The 25,981-nt window shown below is 40.6% G+C and overlaps 1 protein-coding gene across 2 annotated transcripts in view; it reads left to right on the top strand.

Annotated features, from left to right (window-relative positions):
* The first annotated feature begins 9,737 nt into the window (after nucleotides 1-9,737).
* Upp2 (uridine phosphorylase 2) overlaps nucleotides 9,738-25,981 on the top strand; it is a 37,862-nt gene continuing 21,618 nt past the window's right edge. Inside the window, exons 1-2 of one of the 2 annotated variants that reach the window (XM_028769216.1) lie at nucleotides 9,738-9,985; nucleotides 18,054-18,171. In XM_028769216.1, coding sequence (XP_028625049.1) covers nucleotides 9,924-9,985; nucleotides 18,054-18,171 — 180 coding nt within the window. In that variant the 5' untranslated portion in view covers nucleotides 9,738-9,923. The remainder of the gene's footprint in view (nucleotides 9,986-18,053; nucleotides 18,172-25,981) is intronic. The other variant, XM_028769215.1, reaches the window with a different exon arrangement.

Genomic DNA, 25,981 nt, shown 5'->3' with positions numbered 1-25,981 from the left:
AATCAGAAAGGGCAGGACAGGACAGCTGCTTATGAGGAGAGGGCTCTGTAGGACACTGCAGAATTAGCTGGAATAAGGCATGGATAGTCACCGAGAGTGTGGCTGTGATTTGACACAGCTAGGTTAATCACAGCTAGGAAAATGAGTGAAGGTGGACAGTCCAGGTAATCTCCCCAGCTTGTAGCAAAGAGGCAAATGGAGTACGCTAGATAAGACACTAACAGGACAGGCTGAAGCAACCTAGTAGATATCTACTGCAAATGCCAGAAAACTTCCTAAAAGAGGGCAAGCTAAGGTCCTCTCTGTGAGCTGAAGAAAGAGAAAGTCAGAATGAGAAGATAGAAGTTTCATCCCGCAGACAAAAATTGAGGAGAGTCTTTGAAGATCCACAAAGGAGCCAGGCAACACTAGATAACAGCAAAAACAAAGTCATTGGGCACAGAGCAACACGCCAAATGCCTCCAGAGTCTCTCAGTTCTTGAGAGGGAAAGGGGGCTCCAAAGCTAATTCTAGTAGGTAAAGCAGATGGAAGTCAGGCAGTCCTGCCCTCTGGATAAGCCCAAAGACTTCTTTGGTCTCAAATCCAGTTGTGGGCTTTGGTGTTAAAGCAAAGCTTTTGGCAGACAGATTCGCTACAGAGAGAAATCCATTTTGACACAGTGGGTGACCTGGAGAGACCTTGCTGGGCTCCATATGAAGAGAGAATCTGTTGGGAAAATTGAGCAATTCCAGAGGCTGGGTGATCCATAAGTCAGATAACCTTGTCCTGCTGTATCCCCCAAGTGAGGGAAGACTTGGAGAGGCAACGTAGAGAGCCAGGGGGGTGGATAGTGATAAGCTCCAGGATGGCCAGAGGCTGGATCAGTCTGGGAAGTGCACAAGGAGAGCTACCTCTGCTCTTGACGTCTGAGAATAGCTCTCCTAAGCTGGAAATAAACCTGGAGTTTGATAACTCTGAGGCCAAGAGGTAGATAAATTTTTTAGTCTATTTGCCTTTCCCACCCTTAAGCCTAAGGACTGTGATGTTCTAGAGATACCTATGTGGGCATAGCCGCTTCTGCGTATTAAGACCCATGAGGTCTGGACAGTATGAAGGTAGGTCCTCTGGCTGTGCTGATCTTAGTGATACTCATGCTGCCCACATCCCCAACACACCAGGAGACCCCCATCAGTTAATTGGTCATTCCATCCGGAATGACCCAGACAGTATCGGGAGGGTGGGAGAGTCTGTCCAGACACAGATGGTAAAGCTAACTGTGGTTAGATGAGGCTCCTGATAACATGAAGGGAGAGAGAGCATCTCTAGCTCAAAAATGTGAAGTCTGAGGTGCTCCAAAGTCTGTAACTTTTTGACCATTGACATGTCAGTCCACAGATGATACGTTGTATATCTGACTTCTGATGGTTCAATGTATACGTGTTTTGGTTCATGTGTAAATTACTTAAAAAGTTGAATAAAGGTTCTTTCAGGCTAGGTGTATATGAAACATCAATCAATTTTATGTTTGTGCTTGGGTCCTATACCCAAGATATCTTAATATTCATACATAAAGACTTTAAAATCTGAAAGAAATTCAAATTCTGAAACATTTCTCCTACCTAGACTTTGGGATAGAATGTCCTCAACGTGTAGTATGATATAAATGTATATATAGTTTATAGAGCACATGGAATGTGGTATGAGATGTTATAGTTAATATATAATATGTATTAACAGATATATTAAACCTCCTTGTGAAATTATAAGTAAATACTAATAAGTAATTTTCATTCTTCTCTCATATGGTTACCAACAAAATTCCTCCTTTCGATAGATACCTATTAACTCTACCTCCTTTTGTTTTAAATATTTTGTAGCTGAACATTTTCAATGTGGAATGCATACACAGAAGCACCAGTAATTACTGAAGGGACAGAAAATAAAAGGTGAACCAAGGTAGAGTGCTAAAAAGTCAGCAGTGGAAATCAGGATTTAACTAGACAAACCACTGACAGAAACAGAAGCCTAGCCATGGTTGTGTAACAAAGGGTTCTACCACCTTAGCAAAGAATTAATGGTTAGCCAACACATTGCAGTCACTAGTGGTGAAGGAATGCTATTCTCCATAAAATCTGCTATTCTCACACCCAAATTAGAATCAGTTGGCTTTGGAATGTTACAACCCCGCGGTGTTAGTTGCACTGGGCAGTAGCAACACAAATCTATATTGTATGTTTGAGGTTACTACAGCCTTGGGTCTTAAGAAAATTGGCCCCCTCTCCTTGTTGAGTGTGTCTAACTGGCTTACAGACTCACGGGTTCTTTCTCAGCCCAAGGTGACTGCCCAGTACACCAACTGTTCCTGTATGCATCACTGAGAAAACAAACACGGGCTCAGGTCACTGGAAAGGTGAGGACAGCCAGCAAGCTGGTGAGGAGGTCACAGAAACAACCTCCGGCTGTGTGTCTCTAACTCACCTTTCTGTGTCCTGCCAAGGAGGACAGAACAAGCTGCAGGTGGTACGTTGAACCAGGCCTGACTTTTGACATAAAATCTTAGGGAAGTGGTGTTTTTGACATGACCTAAAGATCAGGTGCTTAAATTTTAAACTGAAGGTCGAGTTAAAATCTGGCGATAAGCTGATTTTGAAGTCGGCTCTCCAAACAGGCCTTCCTTTTAGTGGGACAATATGCTCCTCGGAGCCTACAGAACACATATCCACCGTAGTCCAGCCATGGATTCTTTTTCTGTAAATGAGTTGAATAAATATTTGTGACTCCTAGGGTAAAAGGTTGCACAGATTAACTCAAAATTCAGATCCTACTTTACCTTGAAGACCCCCGAGCAGATTCCTGTCTTTTGCAGTGTCCTTGGCCTCTCGCCCTTGACAGATTATACAGGTATTACTGGTTAAGTGGGTGGAGCTTCTGTGAATTTGCATTGTCTCCGTCACCTCGTTGGGCACTCTGAGCTTTAACATCCTAACTGAAAGCTGGGGAGTAATAACAGTCATTCCACAGGGTTGTTACAAGGCATAAGTGTGGTGTGGCACAGAAACTGCCTAGCCCCGGTTCAGCCCAGGGAGATCTGATGCAGGCACCGATGATGTTATACATTCTTCTTACTATTTCACCTTCTCTCCCTCGTCCTTCAGATTTCCATTATAGATTGAATGTGGTTATTATTTTTGAAAGTGATTATTTTGAGCTTAGTGAAAAGCTTTAACATTTGATTCCCTACTGCTATTTATTTAAAATACCATGTTTATTTCGGGAAGATTAACCTTTTCATTTTTCTTTTCTTTTCCTTTTCTTTTTCTTTTTTCTTTCTTTCTTTTTTGAATCTTGTCTGATATCCTGTGCCTTATACTTCCGTTCTCAGAAAGTGAGAACAGAGAAATTATAAAATGAAAGCCCAACATATTTGGAAGCCTAGCATTTCTAGTCTTAAATAACCCTGATGACCATGTCAGAGCATAGGAATTTAAAATATATATATTTATTGTTATAGTCATGTACGAGTGTTTGGCTGAGTGTGTGTGGGGTTGTGTCCACAGAGGCCACCTGAGGGTACCAGACCCCCTAGACCTGGAATTACAGGTTGTGAGCTACCATGTGGAGACTGGGTACTGAATCTGGGTGTTCTTCAAAAGCAACAAGCATTCTTAACTGTGGAGCCATCTCTCCAACCCTGAGTACAGGATATTTCATGTTTGGCCACACTCTATACACATTTTCCCAGTAAAAAAAAGCCAAGGTGTAAGTAACACTATTTTCATTTGGATGCTGCTGGAAAAACAAGCCTTTCCTCTCATGTCTCAGCTCCAAGCATAATAGACTGTATTTTTCATCACTCTGACCACAATATCTGATATAAACAACTCAAGAAAGGAAGTATTTATTCTGCTCAGTTTCCATGAATCATGATAGGAAAAGCAAAGACACCAGCTCCATTCATGATGGTGAGAGCATGTTGCAGAGGGGGCTCAGAATGGTCCATGAAGCACAAAGCAGATGTAGAAAGGGGGTGAGGTGGGCAGGCTATATGACTACATAACCTGCAAAGGTCCATCTTGATTGATCTGCATCTCCCAGGGAGGCCTCCCCTACTGAACATTTCATATCACCACTTTATACAGTAAGCAGCACCAGTTGGAGACTGACCATTTGAAACATGATCCTGAAAGGCACATTTTAGATTCAAGACAGAATATCCCTTCCCTAGTCTTCGAAGGCTCATGGTCATCCCATAATAAAAAAAAAGCACTTAAACACAGCTTTAGGAGCTTTGCCTGAAATTTAGCAGTTTCAAGGCTGCTTAAATGTCAAAGTTCAACTTTTCTTCTGAGGGTCAAGGTCAATTCTAGGTCTATGAACTGTGTAAAATAGAAGAAGAGAAGGTATATTTTTCCAATGCCATGGAATAAACATTCCTATTCTAAAAAGAAGGAACAGGAGAACAGTAAAGAAACGTGGGACCAACACAAGACCAAGAGTAAAAAGGAAATCATTAAATCCTATAGCTTCCCTGTCTGTCATCCTGGGAATGTGAAAATGATGTTGTGTGTGAACTCCAATAGGCTTGAACGCCCCTATAGCCTTGCTGCTTGCAGTCTGCATGGCCTGTCTCCACTCAGTCTCTGGAGATTGCTAACTAGAAACTATAAAGAACTCAGAATGATAGAGGAAATTAACCTGTGTGTGTGTGTGTGTGTGCGTGTGTGTGTGTGGTGTGTGTCTGTGTCTGTGTCTGTGTCTGTGTCTGTGTCTGTGTCTGTGTCTGTGTCTGTGTCTGTGTGTGTGGGTGGCAGGGGGAGTCAAAAGGGACCTAACCTTCTAGATTGAGAAAGAGCAAAGGAGAAGGACAGGACTTTCTGTTTCACTTCCAAGGGATGAACTTCCAGGGAGAGGGAACAGCATACGTCCAAACAGGCATAACTTAGCCTGGAAGCCTAAGTTCTAAAAGTCTAAGAATTACACAGAATTATTCACAATACAACCACTTTGACAGCACCAAATGTCTCTGTTTGTTTCTGTTGTATCACGGTAATCACAATGCCTGATCAAAAATGGGACAAAGATTTGTATGGGCTCATGAGTTCAGAGTTTCTGTGTCATGTTGGGAAAGAATCATTGGTGGGCTCCTTCCACCCAGCTCTGAAGGGACTTCAATGCAAGGAGAAGCTCTCTACTGAGCTCAGCAGTGTTTACTACACTGAGGAAACACACCACTGTCCACTAAGGCAGCGATTTTCAACCCCTGGGTTGTGACCCCTTTAGAGGTTGAATGACCCTGAAGTGAAAATTTCTGGTTGTGTCATGTAATGCAGACTCGTGGTGTTTTGCTGAGGCAAGACCCTTGGGAGGGTACGTGATGTTTGGAGATATTATAGACAGGACTCAACGGACAGTGACAGAGCACTTGCATAGCTAGCCTTATAACACTTTGTTGGTCTTGAGAGAGGCATGGCAGAGAACTCCTGGCATCCTGGTCGTGGTCATTGCTGAGGCCTGGTGGTTTCTGCTGAATTGTGCCACTGCTGCTGATGTGCATTTGATATCCTGACACTACTGCACTGGACTACTGGGATCCTGAGAAAGGAAGATTGGAGGTGCCCTGAAGAACTACTTCTGAACAGATCCATATCCCCTTGCCCTATTTACAAGAAAAGATGGCACATCTTTTCTCCCCTATCTTTGGGCTAGAAGTGGGGTCAAAGTGTTTGAGAACCCTTATTAAAAGTAGATTAAAAAATGTAAACCTATATGACCCTTTCACAGGGGTCAAATATCAGATATCCTCCGTATCAGATATTTGCATCATGATTCATAACAGTAACAAAATTACAGTTATGAAGTAGCAAAGGAAATAATTTTTTTAGTTGGGAGTCACCACAGCGTGAGGAACTGTATTAAATGTTGCAGCATTAGGAAGGTTGAGAGCCACTGTGTTAAGGCTAGCCAGCCCAACTGTCTCTCAACTGTCTCTCAAGCACATCCAAGGAGCCCCAGAATCCTCACAAAAACTGCAGACAATGTTTGCCTTGCTACCTGACAAAAGAACCAAAGAATTGTAAAAGAGCCTTTTCCCTTATTGTCAAAAAGTCAAGGAAATTCCTTCATAACCACACCACTCCATTGGGTCACCTTGAAGAAGAGTCTGGACAGAGGGAAGCCAGATGTGCTGAGGATTTCTCTTAAAGAAAGTGAGCAGGAAGTTTATAGCCACTGCTCCCTGCTCTGACTCCCAGGAGGGTGGGGAACAGTGAGAAAGCTTACATGGGTAATAGAAAATAAGGCATCTTTGGGAGGCTGTGCACATAGCACCGGGAAAATGCATTATTAAAGGAGTTTGGTGCCTATTCATTATTGCAAGTGCTTTACAGTCAGTGAAACCTTGTTTGGGCATTCAATTTTTGAAATTTGATTTTCAAAAAAGGCCACCAGTGTCGTTCCATTGCAAATATTTGGCCACGGAAACCATGTAGCACTACTCATAGGGCTTCCGGAGTTTCTAAAGCAAAATAATGCCTAACATTTCACTGCAGTGCACCTACAATAAAAAGGAGAGAACTGGGGATAAATTAGAGAAGGAAGACCAAATGATCAAGAAAGCTGACTGCTTGACACAAGAGCTGCTGTCGATACAGTCACCACATGGGCTTTGACATAAGGAAAAGAGCTTGAGAAAGGTGGGAACTTGGGTGTTCTCTGACCATAGATAACATTTGTTTCCCCAAAGAAATAAGAGAAGTGAGAACTACCTTACTCATGCCTTTATCTGCAGCATTTTCTAGACTTCTTGGGCACAGTATATGCTCAGTTAATATTACTGAATGAAGGCAAAGCTATAAATAAACTGTACAACACCAGAGTAGATAGACTAAGAAGTTTTTAGAGCGCCTGTAAGCTAGTCACAGGCCAGTAGGGGAATCTGGTTTGAAAGTGGAAGTTCCCATTGTTGCCCCATGCCTGCCATTCATCCTGAAGAAGGTAAACAGGACTGGGGTGTGGTACTTCACTATTATGAGGGGCATGTGTACTCTCGCTCATGCTTGTCTGTCAAGGATGCTATTCCTAGGTCAGAGATAACTTGCTGAAGGCTACCATCTTCCTGCATAACCAGGCAGGGCACCTTAAAGAGAAGCATTGTGAGGATTGTGTCTCAGCACAGATAAAATATATTACTAAAAGAGTTAAGGTGGACATTACCAGGTGTGAATATTGAAATTGCTTTGACATTTGATTTTTTAAATACCAGCACGCTGAAAGAAAAAAATGAAAACCACTAGAGTTAGTTGCTTTGTTGTAAATACTTAGAAATAAAAACCATGTAGCACTAACATTAAACTAACATTGAGCTTGAAAAGCAAACCCCTCTTCAGAGCGACAGAACACTGCTGTAGGAGGTGGGAAGGCAGGATTTTAACTCCTCATGTCTAAGTCTCCTGTACTCAGTAGAAACTACAGCCATGGAGGAGAGACCTTAAGTCATCAAGCTGAACATCAGGGGTCTGGAGGCAGAACTAAGCCAGGGAGAAAATGGTCTAGGGTGGAGAAGCCTCAGGGACTGGCACTGTGGAGGAAGGCTGGAAGACTCACTTCACTGTAGGTAGGACACCGCAGAGGAGGACTCTGTTGGAGCTAAGGCAGGGCCTTCCTGATCCATGCTGTAGAGTCATAAGGCTTTGCTGTAACATAGCCCATGTTTGCAAACACCCAAAGGCTGGTCCTGAGTTGACCTTTTGCATTCTTTCCCAAAACAAAACTTCCCCCATTCCTGTTAGCCTTTCAGGTAACAGCTCACTGTAAGAGTATGAATGAGTCTTTAGAAGACTGAAATCAGGAGAGAATGAGTTCAGATTCCTCACAAGGGATCACCTGATACTGGCCTTTCATAGACCGCCCAAGTCTATTCTAAACTTCCCTTACATGACGACTACTGGTCTCAATTCTCGGGGCAGGAAAAAGTTGTTATATGGAGTACATACACTTTAGCACTGACATTATTAGTGACCAGGATCATTGGTTTACAGAATCTGCACTTGTGACAGACATGTCAATTACCCTAATTTGCTCATCAAGATAATTAATTACATAATAACTAATTAGGTAGCACTTTCAACCTGTCAGGAGCAGCCGTAAATGCCAGATGCAACTTGGTGGTCTTCCTCTTTATCTTCTAAAGATAAATGGAGAGATATGGCATATATACAGCCAACTAAAGGGCTGGTAACAGGGTCAATATTGTCAGTGATTGTTGGGAAAGAGCATTGGGTAGACCAGCTTGCAGTGTCGAGAGCCTTGAGGGTCACATATAATTATAAGCTACAGGTAGCAGCCAAGGTCTCAAGTTTGAAGACAACTCTCATGCCCAGGGTTATTTGTCTTGGACCTATCATTACCTTTTCTAAGATAACTTTCATAATGGTGTTTGGATAATTTGTGTAAAGTTATAAATGCCCGATGGGCAATGTCATAGTTTAGGCTACCTTGGTTATTCCCCAACATGCATTTGCCTTCCCATTCTGACAACTTTGCAGCTGACTGTGATGAATGAAATGAAGCCAAAACCATGGTTTTCAGCAGAAAGTGGAGGGGTGACCTAACTCTTAAGTTAAGATCCAGGGTATTTGCTCCTTGATTGGAATGCACATTCTTAAACAGAAATCCACACTTGTCAGGAAGTGCCACCATACACTCGCTTCTATTTGGCATTTGCTAATATTTTAACTTCATATTTGCTTAAAATCCATGATACCAATGTTCTCAAAGCTCTGCTCCATATGGAATGTCAGCAGATTCCAGTAGGAACCAGGAGAGAGAGAGAGAGGATCGTGATGAAGTAGATTTCCTCACTCCAGAGTGAAATACACCGGAAAACACAGTAAATCTATATTTTTCTCCCCCATTCCTTTCTTCCCTCTTTCCCTCCCTCCCTCCCTTTTCTCCTACCTCCTTTCTTTCCTTCTTTATTTCCTAGGAAGAGAATGTTTTACTCCCATATTTATTGTGGAACTCTGTAAACCAGGTTGCCTTCAAACTTCCAGCAACTCTCCTGTCCTGACTCCTAAGTGCTAGAATAGCACCCCTGCACAATCAAACCACAGCAGACTACTAATTAATAAATTTGTTAAAAAACACCATATTTTCTCAAAATATTAAACTGTAATTCTATTCCACCTGCATTGACACCCAGAGACATGATTTAGTGGATGATAGAGTCAACCTAGTATTTAGTTAAATGAAAAGGCCTCAGGAAACCAGCTTTGTTTAATCAGACCTTCTGTATGAGCTCAGATGGGCAAAGTTCAGACAGAGGAACTTCTCTGAGGTCCTGATGTTGGATGTTCTCCTAACTAGTAATCACAAAGAACAACAGCAAAAAAAAAAAAAAAAAAAAAAAAAAAAAAAAAAAAAAAAAAAAAAATTGGCAAGTAGTGGGACAGAATGGGAAAACGAAACATTTGGGAACTGAAAGTTCTCACGAGTACTGGGCACATTTTTGATGAGGTTAGCATAGAAGCTGAAAGCAGGCTTGTGTTCATGTACAGTTGTCTCAGAGCAAATAAGGCTGGGTGTCACACCTGCCCTGCATTGGGACCAAGGTCACATGCCATAGACAGATGCTAGGATCAATGTTAACAAGCTAACCAACCTGGTCAAAGAGAAAGGATGCCACACCTTCCAAGGGAGCCTATCTTCTTGGAGAATGATTCTCTGAAAGCTGGGCTGAGTACAAAAGGCCATCCAGGGACCAGGTTTTGACATTGTCAGGGGAGTCCAAAATACTCAGGGAAGATTTTAGAGAAAATTTCAGAAGGAAAGCTAAGTTAGAAGGGAAGGTGGTATTCTGACTTGAAGCTGCATCACTGTGATTGGCTCTGTCATTTAACAGCAGGCCCTAATATTACCTTTTCCTGCTATCTGCTCACTGCAGAGTATGGCTTCCATTTTGCCTGCTTCTAATAGATCCATGAGACCTGACAAGAATACATATGAGAGGTGAGTAATTTTAATCTTTATTGTTTCAGTCCGATGGGTGTCCCTTGGATTTTATTTTAAATGTTCAGAGGATATAACCCCTACAAAGTGTTACACATCTTTTAATATTGGGCATTAAATAATTGGATTTATGTATTCCAATACTGTTCATAATAGAAATCCACAGAAAACAAGAGCACTGAAAAAATTTCATTCTTTGGTTCTTGTGGAGTTGGCAAGCTGGTTCATTTAAGAACACAGAGCAGAGGCTAGTAGACAGAAGTGCTTCCTGAACAATCCTGACCACCTGAGTTAACTCACCAGAACCCAGAGAAAGATGGAAAGAAGGAATGGACTTCACAAAATTGTCCTCTGACCTCCACATGTTCATCCTGGCATGTTCACTTGCACACAATTTTATAAGAGAACACGATAAAATACACATTGTAATAATAAAGGAAAAGGGGTAGAGACAAAGAAACTAGGTCAAAAGAATTTACAAAAAGCATGAGAATTTTAACCAAGTCACAGGAGCAGACAAATTCAAAGTACAGCCTGGAATTCACAGTAGAGTTCAGTGCTTAATTCCAAGACCATGGGCTGTACCTGAGAAATAATGAAAGGGCCCTGTGGTGCCCACAGCACTTTAACTGTGTTGAATGTGTCATGGGGTAATTTCATATGCTTTGTGATAGACAGACTTGACATAGAATCGACTTCTGAAATACCATGGATGTTATTCATCTCAAAGGCATAAATCTGCCCAAGCTCCCTGCAAATTAAACTCTAATTTCTGCCTCCGGTTAACAGAATGTAATAGAGCATTAGTCTTCATGAGGTTTAAGGATTTTTTATAAATTCCTTCTGATTCACTGAGAATTATGGGAAATGTCTTGCCATGACGTCAGTGTATTGTCAGTGCTCCACTCCCAGGTTCAGACAGACAACCCCACCACCACCACCACCAGTCACCTTCTTTCCTTCAGAGAAGCCAAGAAGAGATGAAGATATATGCATGTGAACACAAAGGAATATAGAAAACCTCCCAGCTAGCACTTTTCTTTGGTGACAAATATTTAGAGCATGGGTTAGGAAAAAAGAATAAAATTAGGCTTAAAATTGGAATGGAGAGATGGCTCAGCGGTTAAGAGAACTGACTGCGTTCCAGAGGTCCTGGGTTCAATTCCCAGCAACAACCATCTATAATGGGATCTGATGCCCTCTTCTGGTGCATCTGAAGACAGCTACAGTGCACTCATATAATACACAAATAATTCTTTAAAAAAAAAGATTTGTGGAGGAAACAAAATGTGTGAGTGTATTTAGTGGTAGATGAAGACTTTTAGAAGGTGTTGGAAGAGCTAGGTTCACACTGGTCTGAATTTGACATGAAGTCTCAGGCAAGCCTTCCCTCAAAGACTTTTAAAATGTTAATTTATTTGTTGTTAGTTGAAAGTGATCATTGACCCTGTATTTATGAGACGCGATGTGTTGGTGGGATTTTGTTTGTGTGTTTGCTTGGTTAGTTGGTTGGTTTATAGTGTTCGGGACTGAACCCAAGGGTTCATGCATGCTAGATCTATCACTGATCTGTATTCTAAGCCCATATTGATCAAGCTAGTATATCCCATCACCTCAACAATATCTCATTGTTTGGTGGTAAAAATGTTCAAAATCTATTTTAAAGCAAGTTGGAGGTATATGTGTATCACCTGTGGTTACCAGACAAGGCGGTCTAGATCATTCACTGAAGGTAAAGATCCTTCAGTGAAACTGCTCCCTTTGACCATCTCTTCCCCACACCTTCCTGGTCCCCAGCCTTTGATATCCACTGCTCTTCTCTCTGTTTCAGTCAGAACAACAGCTTTTAGAGTCCACACAAAGGAGAAGTGGCAGAGTGTTTGTCTCTCTGGGATGCTGTTATCCTTAGCATAATTCGAGTTCTGTCCACATCACAAATGACAACATTCTTTGTCATAAAAGCTGAGAGGCTAGTGAGATGGCTCAGTGGGTAAACACTTGTCACTAAGCCAGGTGACCTGAGTTGGGTCCCCAAGAGCCACATCATAGAAAGAGAGAAACGACTCCCACAAGCTGTCCTTTGTCTTCTACATATATGCTGTCATGCGTGCACGTTCCCACCCATACCCACAAATAACTAACTGTAATAAAGTCGAAATAGTATTCCATTTTGAATATATATTAATAAACATATGTTTATAATATATACAAAATGCAAGTAAATATATATCACTATTATATGTAATGTTATTATCAACATGAGAGTGCAGATATCACACTGACATACCAGTTTCAATTTTTTTAAAAAAGATTTATTTATTTTTATGCCTATGAGTCCTCTTTCTGAATGTACACCTGCATGCCAGAGAAGGGCATCAGACCACATTACAGATGGTTGTGAACTACCATGTGTTTGCTGGGAATTGAATTCAGAACCTCTAGAAGCCTGCCAGTGCCCTTAACCTCTGAGCCATCTCTCCAACCATCCCCCCATCTCAATTATTTTGAATACATAACCAAAAGTGAAATTTCTGAACCATATGATAGTTCTATTTTAGTCCCCTCCCCAATACTTTCTCAGACTAGTTATATTAATTTACACTTCCACCAGTAGTATATAAAGTTTCTCTTGTTTCTAGCCCTCATCAATATCTGTTGTCACTGGCCTTTGGAAATACTAATTCTAACAGGTGTGAAGAGATATCTCATTGTGTTTTTAATTTTTATTTCCCTAATAATTAGTGATATTGAACAATTTAAAATATACTTGTGGGACATTTGAATCTTTGAGGACATCTTTTCTAATCTTTAGGCTGTACTCAACCATATTCTACTTCTTTCCTATTAAGTTATTTAACTTGGATAATAGACTCCTGTCAGATGTGTAGTTTGCAAATACTTTCTCCCAGTTGATGGATTGTCTCTTCATCCTATGGGTTTAGTTAGATACAATTCCATTTGTTTGTTTGTCTTTTCTTGTGGAGTCGGACCTGAGCGACCACTTTCCAAACAAATATGGTGGAATTTTCCCCTATGTTCTTACGTGACACAGCTTCAGGGTTTACATGTGCAGCTGATGTCTATTCTGAGTTGACATTTGGACATAGTCCAAGTCCAGGTTCAATTTCTTTCTTTTGCTGGTGGAGATCAAATTTTCTCAACACCATTTATTGGAAAGCTTTTCCTTTCTTCATTGTGTGTTTTTGGCAGCTTTGTCAAATACCAGCTGTCCATTTATAACTGGGTCTATTTCTGGATCTTCTATCTTATTTTTTTCATTGATGTTTCAGTGCCACACTGTTTTGATTACAGTCATGTGTGGGTTTTCGTTTGTTTATTTGCTTGCTTGTTTGCTTGTTTGCTTTTAGACAGTATTCTACTGTTTACCATAGGCTGACTTAAAACCTTCTATATAGCTTAAACTGGCCTTGAATTTGGGATTATTTTGTCTCAGCATCACTAATTAGCCATCAGACATCAAGGAAATCTCAAGAATATCTCCAAAGCGTGTTAAGAGATTATTATATCAAATATAATTCAGAAGAATGTAACTAATGACTATGTTGGTTTGAGATTTTCTTCTTGAACACAGAAAAGGTGAACATCAGTACTTTTAGACACTTTAAGGCACAGGTATCCTTGTCCGATTGAATCAGAAATCCAGAGAAGGGATTGAGATGTTCTTTAAAGTTCATCTAGTGATTTCACTGTGTGGCTAGAGCTTAGTTCTATATTATAGGTACAGAGTGCCACAGATTTTATATTTCCATTCCCTATAATAGTTTTGTATTTCCATTCAAGGCCTATGATGTCTCTAACTTTGTTATTTTAAAGACATTAAGTTAAACACACACATACACATGCATGCACACACACACATACACATGCACATATGCATACACACATGCACATGTGTATATACACCCACATGTGCATACACACACACACAACCAAACTCTATTAGAACTGATAAATTCAGTAAAGTTGTAAGTTATAAACTCAGCAAACAAAGATGAATATTTTTATATACTAACAAGAAATTTACCTGAAAAGGAACTTAATCAAACAATCCCAGTTAAACAGAATAATACCATTTCCTGAAAACCACAGAATACTGGTGAAAGAGTTTTGAGACATCATGAAGACATAAACAGGTGAAAGGATAACTCATGTTTGTTGTCAGAGAGACTAGTAAACTGTCCATACCACCCAACGTGGCCTGCGGATTCAACACAATTCCAATTAAGAGTCTAATGCCGGTCTTCACAGAAATAGAACAACCCTAAAATCTGTGGAACCAGAAAAGATTTCAAATGGTCAAAACACCTTCTCTGGTCACTGACAGAATGATCACCTTAGCAGTGCTTTTTCATGGACCAGTGGGACAAGACTCTCTGTCAACATCAGATTCTAGCTTTAAAGTTGCCCCAACAATTAAAGAATCGTTGGAGATGAATGAGTATGCTTCTTAGTACAGTTTGTAGATTCAGTTGGAAACCCAAAGGAAAATCTTCAGATTATGAAATCAGCTTTGGCAGAATGAAATCAAAAGTTAAATTGAATTTGGAGGAGGAAGTGACTGGCAGTGTTTCCAGAACTTTAATGTGCGTATGAATCACTAGGGTTTATTAAAATGCAGGTTCTGATTCAATGGTTCTGGGGTGGAAACGTGGTTTGCCTTTCTAACCAGCTTCCTGAGCTGGGCTCTGAGGCCCGGAAGCTTCATTCAGCACTCTGTATAAGGGCTGTGGGGAAACGCTGACTCACTCTTCCCAGCCACAGGAAGGAGGAATCTGCTTTAGGATGCAGGGGCTTCTTCTGAAGTAGTGACAGTACAGCAACATTATGGAGAACTGTCTGTTCTTCCTTCCTTCCTTCCTTTCCTTCCTTCCTTCCTTCCTTCCTTCTTTCCTTCCTTTTTCCCTCCCTCCCTTCCTCTCACCCTCCCTCTCTCCCTCCCTCCCTCCCTCCCTCCCTCCCTCCCTCTCCCCTCTTGCTCTTTCTTTTCTTCTTCTTTCTTTCTTTCTTTCTTTCTTTCTTTCTTTCTTTCTCTCCTTCAAGTGCAGTATGACTCACCAACTAATTAAGAACCTGTTACTTATAATGTTTTTAAGGAGAAAAAAAAACTAATAGTATTTTGTTCTACTCTCTGAACAGCTTAATTTAGGTTAAATAGGATTTGTTAAGTCTTAGCGATTAAAGAAAGACACGTTAGACAGCCCGAATCAAGGAATTTACAGTCTTTTTGAGGAGACAGAAAGTTAACTCCATTTTAATAGCATCAGCACAACATAGATGCTTTAGGAACAACAGTGAGGGGAGATATTGATTAGGGATAAAGAAAGACTGCTTAGAAAACTCTCCTGGAAGATGTGATGTTTGAGTGGGACTTAAGGAATGAGTCGCATTTTATTAGGAAAAGATGGAAGGGAGCTGGAAAGAGAAGTTCGTGAGGAAAGGCTTATTGCAGGAGCTCCCAGCATCAGCAGCAGGTTTGATGGTAATATTTAAAAAAATACTCTCTGGGCATCCAATTGATTTTGGTCCGGCCACCAATGTTTTTCCTTTGAATCCCCTTGGTGGTTTTTAAGGCACATTCCGAATCAGATGCGAGTCTCTGGAGATGTATAAGGTCATGAGGCTAGTTGAAATGGTTTTCAGTATTTAGAAGGAAGTAGGAAAAACAAAGAATTTCTCAATGACTCTTAGTAAGAGGTCTTGACCACTGTAGTTTGGGACAGATAGTTTATTATCACTGATTCCCAGAGGAGTATATTAAGGTAAACAAAGTAAGCGAAGGCTGTCAAGAGTGTGCTTTGTAAGTATAAAGCAGATGGAATTAAGGGCCCACGTGTAGGGCCAGTTGATTACCTCGTATCACATGGATTTGCCAAATGAGAAAGGAAGGACTGGTGATCCAGCTAGGACTGCTGTGACGGGGGCTGGGGCAGTGGCCTTAGGTAGAAAGGAAGCATGACGGGTAAGTTCTCAAAGGCACCAATGCTCAAAGTGTTTCCATAAACCAGTGTTGTAAGAATGTACACACGCATGCACACACATGCATACGCGTGCACACACACAGAGACAGACAGACACACACACACACAGAGACAGACAGACAGACAGACACACACACAGAGACAGACACATACACACATATACACACAGAGAGAGAGAGAGAGAGAGAGAGAGAGAGAGAGAGAGAGAGAGAAGAGACAAGAGACAGAGAAGCACAAGTAAATCTAGGTTTCTAAAAGAAGAGTTATCCCGGCAATTCTTTGTGGTTGATTTAAGAAATCCTGGCATACGGAAGCGAACACAGGACTCATATGTTGTTAACATAGATAGGCCCAGACCCAGACCAGGAAAGTTGAGAAGGAAGCCAAGAAGTGTGTGGAGAAGAGACATGGTGCTGAGAGATGCCTCCTCAGCGGAGCATGTGGGACAAGTCTATTGAAGCATAGAGCTGCTCCCTTGGGAAGGACACAGTCAGGAAAGGAGCAGGGCTCTGTCAGCCATGCAAAGGGGTGCTGTGTTCAGGCCTTGAGTGTGTTGCTGGCTCCAGGATGCAGGACTAAGTGTGAAGCCACTGAAACATCCTGGGTAATGGAGCGATGGGCTGATGCCAAGCGAAGCCTCTAGGCCTCCCACCCTTTTTCTCTCTCTGGGGCAAGTTTGTTTTTCCACTGTGTTCTCTGTCCCACACTCTTCTAATGTCAGTAAAACAATGCTACTGGACATCTCCTACATTAAAGGACCTTTCTTTAAAAGAAAACAAAACAAAAGGCTTTTTGTTTGCTTGTTGTTTGTTTTTTTTCTTTTTGAGACATGTTTTCACTATGTGGCCTTGGTTGGATTGGAACTCCACAGTCCAGACCAGGCTGGCCTCAAATTCACAGGTAGCAGCCTGCCTCTGCCTCCTGCATGCTGGGATTAAAGGCATGCATCACTATGCTCGGTTAAAGGATTCATTTTCTCTCACTTCTGTTTCTAAGTTCCATATTTCTTAAAACAATAGTTTTGAATTTTGTTTTATGTGTTTATTAAGATTAAATCCCTTCTCCTCCCCCCTCCCCCCACTTTCTTCAAGCTCCTTAGGCATGCTTCTTCAGGTTTCATCTTAAGCATTGGTTTTCTTGGTTAGCTAACTCTTGTTTCTCCAGCCTGTACCTAGTCCTCCTTCCTTTGTCTCTGATGTACCCCAACTCACATTCCTCAGGAGCCTGTTGATCTCTCTGCACCCAGCTCTCCATCCTTTGAGGTCCCCCCCCAAGCTTAAACCTTTTAATGGAACGGGGATCACTTCCAACCTCTCTGACCACAGCTAGCAATCTCTCAAGTGATCAGACACCAATACTGTCTGAGCTCAGTGGCTTCTTGCTCTAAACCATGGGTGAAGAGGGTGTGGGAGTGCGTGTGAATGTGTGTGTGTTGCTGAGTGTCAAGTATGAAGGTAAGTGCTTTATCAATATATATCCCAATGCCTCATAATTACCATGAAATTCAGGGCTCACAAACTTGCCTAGTGGCAGTTTTCACCATTCGTACTTCGCAGATGAGGAAACAGAAGTTAGCTTGCTCATTCTTGTACAGTAAGTGTGTGCCTAGTTGATCAGTCACTAGGACAAAGGTGGTCTGAGAGCCATGCCTCTAAATTATGTAGCCTCACAGTGAAAGAATGACAGTTAGAGTCAGAGCGAACTGAGGAGAGATGACTGAAGATGTCCTGATTGCGTGTGAGTGCTCAACTTCTAATAGCCCTGGATCTTCATTTGTAACTTGGATTATAAATATTACTCATCTAATAGAATGGTTACAGTATTAAATGAGTTAATGTATCTATTTCATCAGTTTCCTGGTATGATATAGTTTCCATGCTTAGGTCTAAGTGTGGTATATAGTATGTAGTAATTGTAAAGCAAATGTTAGACATATTATACCAGATTCAGTTACCAGAGGTTTGTGTACAGTTGCTGTGTTAGTGGTGATCATAGGTGTAGACTGTTATCCTGTCTCAGGAATGCTTTCTCTCTAAATATCTTGACATCTTCATTGTGGTTTTCCCTAGGAAAAGGTCTGTGTATGTTAAGAATCCATACCTGGATGCCATGGATGAAGACATTCTCTATCACTTGGATTTAGGAACCAAAACACACAACCTACCAGCAATGTTTGGAGATGTAAAGGTAAAAATATTTTGAATGTCAGAAAATTTGCTGCATGTCTCCTGTCATTTTTTTCTATTTTTTTCTCCAAAATAAACTTCATACCCTTGGGTAGAGACAGGTCAGAAGTCCCAAGAGCAAATGAAGCCACTCTAATTTGGAATGTGAACATCATGAATGGTCATTTCCACCCTGAGAAGATACAAAGGTTTCCAAACTAAATCCAATGCAAACATGATTACTTTGCTGCTCCATACCCTGGAGATAAATATAATTTTATTGACAATACTGTTGGGTATTCAGCATTCATTACGTCTTAACAGATTCTGCTCACAGCTTAACCTTTTATTGCTGAACCTCACTAATTCTCATCTTATTAAATCATAAAAGAATCCGAGACTAACAACGCCTTATTATTCTCTTCTCAGAAAATGACCATTTGCCCATATTTTGTATCATTAAGATTTTATTATCTTATAAGAAATATTTCATGAGAAAAATTGTTTATGGAATAATAACTGGAGAATTGCATTACTGTTATTTATTTTATCATATACAACAATTATAAAAGCAATTCTTTCTCCTTATTTAAAATTAGGAAAACATAGACAAAAACATTCTGCTTTTATACAATACCTTATAGCTCTAATTCCTAGACCAAGACACCATGAACCCACTTTCTTTCCTTCCATTTCATTTATTCATTTTTTTGCTACTGGTATATATCCATTGTACTTGGTACTAGGTTACATAAAGACATTTTCTTACAAGCACATAGAGGTCTTTGAGCATATTAACCCCATACACCCTCTTCCACTCTTTTTAATAAAAAATATTAAAATGCTTATAATAAGACTAAGGGTATAGCTCAGCATAGACTGGTAGAGTGGTGAGAGCCTGTATCCACACAACTTGGGAAGTTGAAGCAGGAGGATCAGAAATTCACATTCAAGATCATCTTTGGTTGCATAACAAGTTCAGAGCCAGCCTGGATAAGTGAGACTCTATCTTTAAAAAAAAAATAATTTTAATGACGCAACTTACCACCCTATATATTTCTATTTAACATTATGTTATTATTATTTTCCCATATTATTCCATTTTGTTTGAAATTCATTGTTCATGGGATCAAGAATTACATAAACGATTTTAAACTTTTGTGCTAAATATTTCTCATTAGAAACAGGACTCAGGTAGATATTGTTTCTTGTAAGGACTTTTCTTATGCAAGTGTATTAGTATAGGATGAATCACAGACATGGTAAAAGGGAATAATCTCACAGAAGTCAAAGGAAGTTAAAGTTACACCAGAGTGACAGAGCTGGTACTTAGCCCAAGTTCCCAGGGCTCGTTCTCATTGTTACAGGTAGATCCTGAGTTATTGTAAGTCTCAATTCTCCAAACATTAACTGGGAGGAATGTGAAGAAAGAGGATAAAGAGGATGAGTTTAGTCAGAGGAAGAAAGGAGTGAGGAAGAAGAGGAGGAAGTAGGGAAGCAAGCACATCCAGGGTGCCCATTGTCAGTCTATGTGTGCGCAACTGCCTCCTCCCTCCAGCACTAAAGGAGAGAAGATGAGTGTGGGTGGGTTTCCAGGCAGCAGCACAGCTTGTGCCCCAATTCCACACTGCAGCTCCCTGCCTTTGTACAGGCTACCTTCTTTTCCTGCATCATCTTTTGGATGTAATCTCTGTCTCTTCTACTGAGCCTGATGTTTAGGTTCCAGGAATCTTTGATCGAGTCAATGTTGACACTCATTACTGGATTGTACCTGAATTCAGATGTTTGGTGTGAGGTCCATGCCTCGCAGTGATTTCCCCAAGACCTTTATCTAAGGATTCCTGTTTGGAATAGAAGGACTGCCATAATTAACAAATGAAGGTACACAATACCCAGTACATTAAGAAAATAGGAGATGTTTTCATACAGACTGGCCTATTATCTACATGTCTAAGTATCTACCTCTACTCTACAATGCATGGACTGTCTTCTTTGTATCTGATCCCAAACCAGTCCCCACCATGTAGCAGGACTCCTTCCTTTCTTATACCCATATTCCTGTAATCAAAGCACATGGGAGGTATAGGCAAAAGGGTATAAAAGAGGAACTAGGGATCAATGTATGTGTGGTGTTAAAACACACCTGTTATATTTACCTATCTGTAGGAGCCACAGCCAGTAAGTGGGAAAGCTGCGATTAAACCCTAGGTTTCCCTGATGATATCATGGTATGATAAGACCATGTCATGAGCACATATGGTCTTGCTCCTGTTACATCATAAGTTGGAGCCTCATGTTCTTACTTCTCTACCTGGCTGGATTTCTACCAGAATGTTTGCCACACTGTTTCTCAGAACTGCTATCCAATCTCAGAACCACTGTCACCCACCAGGACAGTCACTTGAATAACACACATGTGCCATTTCAAAGAGTTTTGTCCCTGAGAGCAACCCTACTTGTAGTCCCATTTTGATGGATAGGAGGCAAAAGTTTGTTTAATTTTAGGATCAAGAAAGACTTATAATCATAATGGAAATAGAATGTTGGGAACAGAAGATAAAAAGCCAGTTGTACTATTATAGATTCTGTTCTCAGAAGTATAACTTTGCCTAGCGCTCTTTTATCTCAGAGGGAGAGCATTGTAGATTTGATTTCTTCCTTAAGTCTCAGATCAGCAATTCTGACTACAAAGCACAGGACACAACCTACTAATACCTAAAAATTCACCTCTGCCCCACAAATGATGGTGATAACTATTATCAGTACTAACTTCAAAAGGAGAGAAAATGGTAAGACATACAGTTGAAACCTGAAAGAGACAGGTATAGTGGTGAATGCTTGCAACCAAAGCACATGGGAGGTGTCTCATGAGGGTCAGGGGTTCATGCCTGGCTTTCACTACATAATAAGTCCAAGACCAGCCCGGATTACATGGACCTGTCTTAAACAGACAAATGCCCAGAAGAACAAATCTGACTGACTCTGGCTATTACCCTTACTCCTTCATAGTTTTCTTATATTTTTTATTTTTCTTTTTTATTGGATATTTTGTTTATTTACATTTTGGATGTCATCCCCTTTCCCCCTTTCCCCTCCCTAGAAACCCCCTATCCCATCCCCTTTCTCCTTTTTGCTTTTATACCATTTTAATTGCATGCAAGTATTAAGGTCAGTTCTAGGTTGAAGGTCTAGCAATACAATAGATGCAAATAGTCAAGGAACAAGCAAGACAATAAACAAAATTCCATGGACACTCCTATGATCACTGTTTCTAAGATCTTACCAGGATGAACAAAATATCTGAGCCTACTTCCCTGTCCTAGCCCATTTTCATGTCTGAAGCTTACTTCCTTGTTCTAGCCTAAGATTTAGATTCCTGCCTGAAACTTCTTTGTTCTAGCCTAATGTCAGTTTCCTGCCTAAAGCCCACTTCCTTGTCCTTGGCCAAGGTCCTATTCCTGCCAAGCAGTCTATTTCCTTGTCCTTGGCCCATGTCAGATTCTTGCCAAGCAGTCCCAAAGGCTCTCTGCCTCTCCCCCTTTTTTATTTCATAAACAATATTGAGCCTGTCTTAGGTCATTCTGACTTGAACGCCTTCTTTACCCATCATGGAATACACATTATCAAAAGCAATGCAATTCTGTCTTAGGTTCATAAGGCTCTGTGCAGAATCTTACCTGTCCTTGGCTTGCCAGCCTGTTTATTTAATAACTCTGTCTGGGGGTCCATTTTCAGTTTCAAGCCATGTACTTTGGCTGCCAACATGTTTATGTTGTTAAAGACAAGCTTTAACATGATGGGCAGGAATAAAAGTATTCCCAGGACAAAAAGGGCTGGAATGATCAAGCTATATATATCATTCTTGAAGCTTGACCAAAATAGAAATATGACCTCAGGCTATGGGTAATATTTTGAAGGATTCTTCTGCTTGGTACTACATAGTTTCTGTGGCTTAGTACAATTTAGTTGACCTTTAGTTCATAACAAGTATAAAGCAGGTGTACCTAGCTGATGGCTGGCCAGAAGAAGTAGAGGTCCAGAGACCTGGTCCTCTTGCATCCTCCTGTTTATAGATGATATACATGTACAATATAGCCTCCTGTGGGATAGGGATGGGGTACATCTGTGAACCAGGCTGGAAGTGGACCATTTTACTTCTGCTCATATTCTAGTGGCTGGAACTCTGGCATATGACTTTTTTCTACCTGGAAAAGAGCCTGGGAAGTTAGCATTACCTTAGACCCAGAAAGAAGAGGAAATGGTCTTGGCACAACTCATCAGTTTCTGCCATACTCAGAGGAGATGAAAACAATTGAAAAATATGATAGAGGTGCTAGAAAGATGTTTTTCAAATTCAATATCCAAATATATATTTTGTCATGTTGTCCCAGATGCATTTTGTAAAATCACTAACTGTTGCCATCTGCTTCATCCAAGCAATTATTTTAATTTTATTGAGATTATAGTACAATTACATTTCTCTCTTAATTTTCCTCTCTCCAAACCTTCCCATATATTCCTCCTTTCTTTTCTTCAAATTCATGGCTTCTTTTTCACTAATTGTTACTGCATGCATATGTGTATATACATATATAATCTTAATCTGGTTCAGTCCATATGATGTTGCTTGTATGTATGTTTTCAGGGCTGAGTATTTGGCACTGGCCACCCAATTGGTGTACTCTCCCCTGAAGAAGAACACTTCTACTCCTCCCAGCTTTCTTTGGTTGCTCTCTCTCTCTCTCTCTCTCTCTCTCTCTCTCTCTCTCTCTCTGTGTGTGTGTGTGTGTGTGTGTGTGTGTGTGTGTGTAGAACTGAGGTCTCATGTGCTTTTTGTCATCTAGTTTTGCATGTCCATTGGTGCTGCTCTTGTTGAGCTTACATTTGGGTAGTTCTGTTGGTGAGATTTTATGAGTGCAGCTTCTGATATTACTAGGTGATATAGTCTCCCAACAAACTCCCTGGTCCTCTGGCTCTTACTATCTTCCTCTCTCCTCTTACACAATGTTCCCTGATCTTTAGGTGTAGGGATGCTTTGTAGTTGTATCCACTGAGACTGGGTTCTACAACATTGAATTTTGACTAGTTGTGGTTTTCTACATTGGTCTCTATTGGTCTGTATTGTGTTTCTTGATGGAGTTCAGGGTAAGAATTACACTTACCCATGAGTATAAGAACAAATGTTTGCAGATTGTTGTTAGGTATTATGCTGGTTTAGTAAATTAGTGGTTGTAGATTCTCCTCCAATAACCATGGCTTTCCTAGTTATGAGCAGTTAGCTAGGTTTCCAGTCTCATGAATGTTTTTACTCTTGTTGAATGGGACTTAAGTCCAATTAGAGTGACGTTGGTCACTACCAAAATATGTGTGCCACTATTGTACCCTTAAGGTTACCGTGCCATACTGATCATTAATGTGGTTCATAGACACCATAGCTACACAGGACTGTTGGTTGCCTACCTCCTTTAGAAGCTTTCATGGTGCCTTCTGGTACCATGAAAGTCCATCTTCAGGTAGGGAGCATTCCTATCAATTCAAGCACAGGGTGCTCTGGGCCATGTTTCTGAATTTTAAGTAACATGGAAAAATCATTGCTTCATAAGACTTCATAATATGCATTTAAATGTTTATAGTCCTTCTTAATATACAAAATGCATAAACTCTATTTATGTTGTAAATTAACACCATATGGCAAAATCTTTTAAGCTACTGGGGACGTTTGAAAGTGAGTTTTTTCTGGAAGTCATTAGGCAAAATCCTGAACGTATTTTTATAATGCTTCTTGTTCCTGCCCAATGCATTTCTACCTTTTTTTTCTTTTGATAAATCCTGGACAAAGATCATTTCATTTGGAACATAAATCACAGTCATTGCCACTGGAGACCAATGTTGGCCGGTGGGCTTCAGCTGTGTGTTACTTCTTATTAAAGCAGACAGGCAGGGCGTGACGTCTACAGGTGATGCTTAGTGAATCTGACTTGAGATTAGGTGTCAGAAGCTAAGCTTCCTTCTCTCTACGAATGTCGTCTGCATGTCTCCAGAAATCTGCAGACATTCTGGTTGATTACTACAATACCTAAAGTTCAAAGTACAACACAAACTGCAAACTATTCTAACATCTGTTTTGGTTTTAAGGGCAGTCAGAATGATTGTAATTTAGATATACTGGCACCACACAGTGAGGTTATTTTCAAACTCCTGTATTTTGTATATTAAAAGGGGCCTCCTTGTACTTAGACTTTGACTTATGCACAGCAAGATAGTGCTTAACTACTCAAAGCAAGAAAGGAGCAAAATCCCCAAGTAATCAATAATATCCGAAGCTTACCTTAAACATTGGCCTGCCTTGATCTTGTCTCTAGACTTTATGGCTCTCTTCCATTGTTCATTGGTACCTTAAGGCTCCATTGGAAAACCTCCTAGAAAATTCCAGAGAAGACAACAGTGAGGGTAGATGAGAAGCACAGCGGCCAGACCAAAAAAAAAAAAAAAAAAAAAAGAAAAATTATGTCCTGTGATTAAAAGTTACTGTATGTGGCCTAGGAATTATTGTTAAGTGGAAACAGGATGCATCATGAGATCAGGCCATGGAACGCTTCTGTTGATCTTTTGCAAGAGGGACACCCACTCAGCAACCTTGGGGATTTCTTCAGATAGCCCCTGTGAAGGGCCTTGCTAGCCTTCCTTGGATCCTCTGTCCAATACTGCCCACATCAGCCAGACAACACTAGGTGTCTTTTTCCCTCCAAGAAAACTTAAGTTAGCTTCATTTTTTACTGAATCCTGCAGTAGAGAGATGTGAGCTCAAAATGCAGGCCAGAGCAGTGTTATCTGATATGAAATGTCCACATATGTGGACACTGAGACGGTGCAGGGATCCATGCCTATTCCTTTGCTATATTCAATCCTATTTCATCCTGATTAAACCTGAGAGTGCCAGAGATGATGATCTGAGGAATATAAAGGTTTCATGTGTTGCTGTACAAGTGACTTAATCAGTGATGAGTTAGTGCTCAAAGCCAAATACACTTACATTCAAATGACAGCTGCCCAGCATTCCTTGGCTTTTCCTTTCTGTACTTCACTCTATGCACCACACCATATATACCACACCACATATACCACACCACATATACCACACCATATATACCAAACCATATATACCACATCACATATACCACACCATATCACACCATATATAACACATCACATATACTATACCACGTATACTATACCACATATACCACACCATATATGCCAACCATATATACCACATCACATATACCACACCATATCACACCATATATACCACATCACATATACCACACCACATATACCACATCTCTTACATCACACCGTATAGACCACACCACATACACAGTACTGTATATACACCACACACACTGCATCTCTTATAAAATACTGCACCACATTTGTACCACACCACATGGCTTTTGTTTCTGAGTAGATTTCTGTCTGGCAACTTTCTGTGTGTTCTGCTTCCTCCTGGCCTTCAGACCCGCCCCTCTGTTGCTGATCCTGCTTGGTAGACATCTGGATGCCTAATCATGTAGGCCACCAACAGGACATGTATCCCTAACAGGTTGTGACATGATCAATTATAATTTTCTTCTGAGATAAGGTGTCACTATACAGTCTGGTCTGGCATCAAATGCACTATGCAGTCCAGGCTGCTCTCAAACTCATAACCCTCCTGCATCAACCACAGAATTCTAGCTGTAGGTACACATTACCATGCTTAACTGTCTATTATCAACATATTTTATTAGACAAGATAACCTTTGACTGCAACATCTACCCTAAAGTCAGAG

The sequence above is a fragment of the Grammomys surdaster genome, unplaced genomic scaffold, assembly GCF_004785775.1.
Source record: "Grammomys surdaster isolate TR1022 unplaced genomic scaffold, NIH_TR_1.0 191, whole genome shotgun sequence".
NCBI lineage: Eukaryota > Metazoa > Chordata > Mammalia > Rodentia > Muridae > Grammomys > Grammomys surdaster.
Note: the sequence above shows the minus strand (reverse complement) of the source record. Positions and strands in the feature narration are given on the sequence as shown.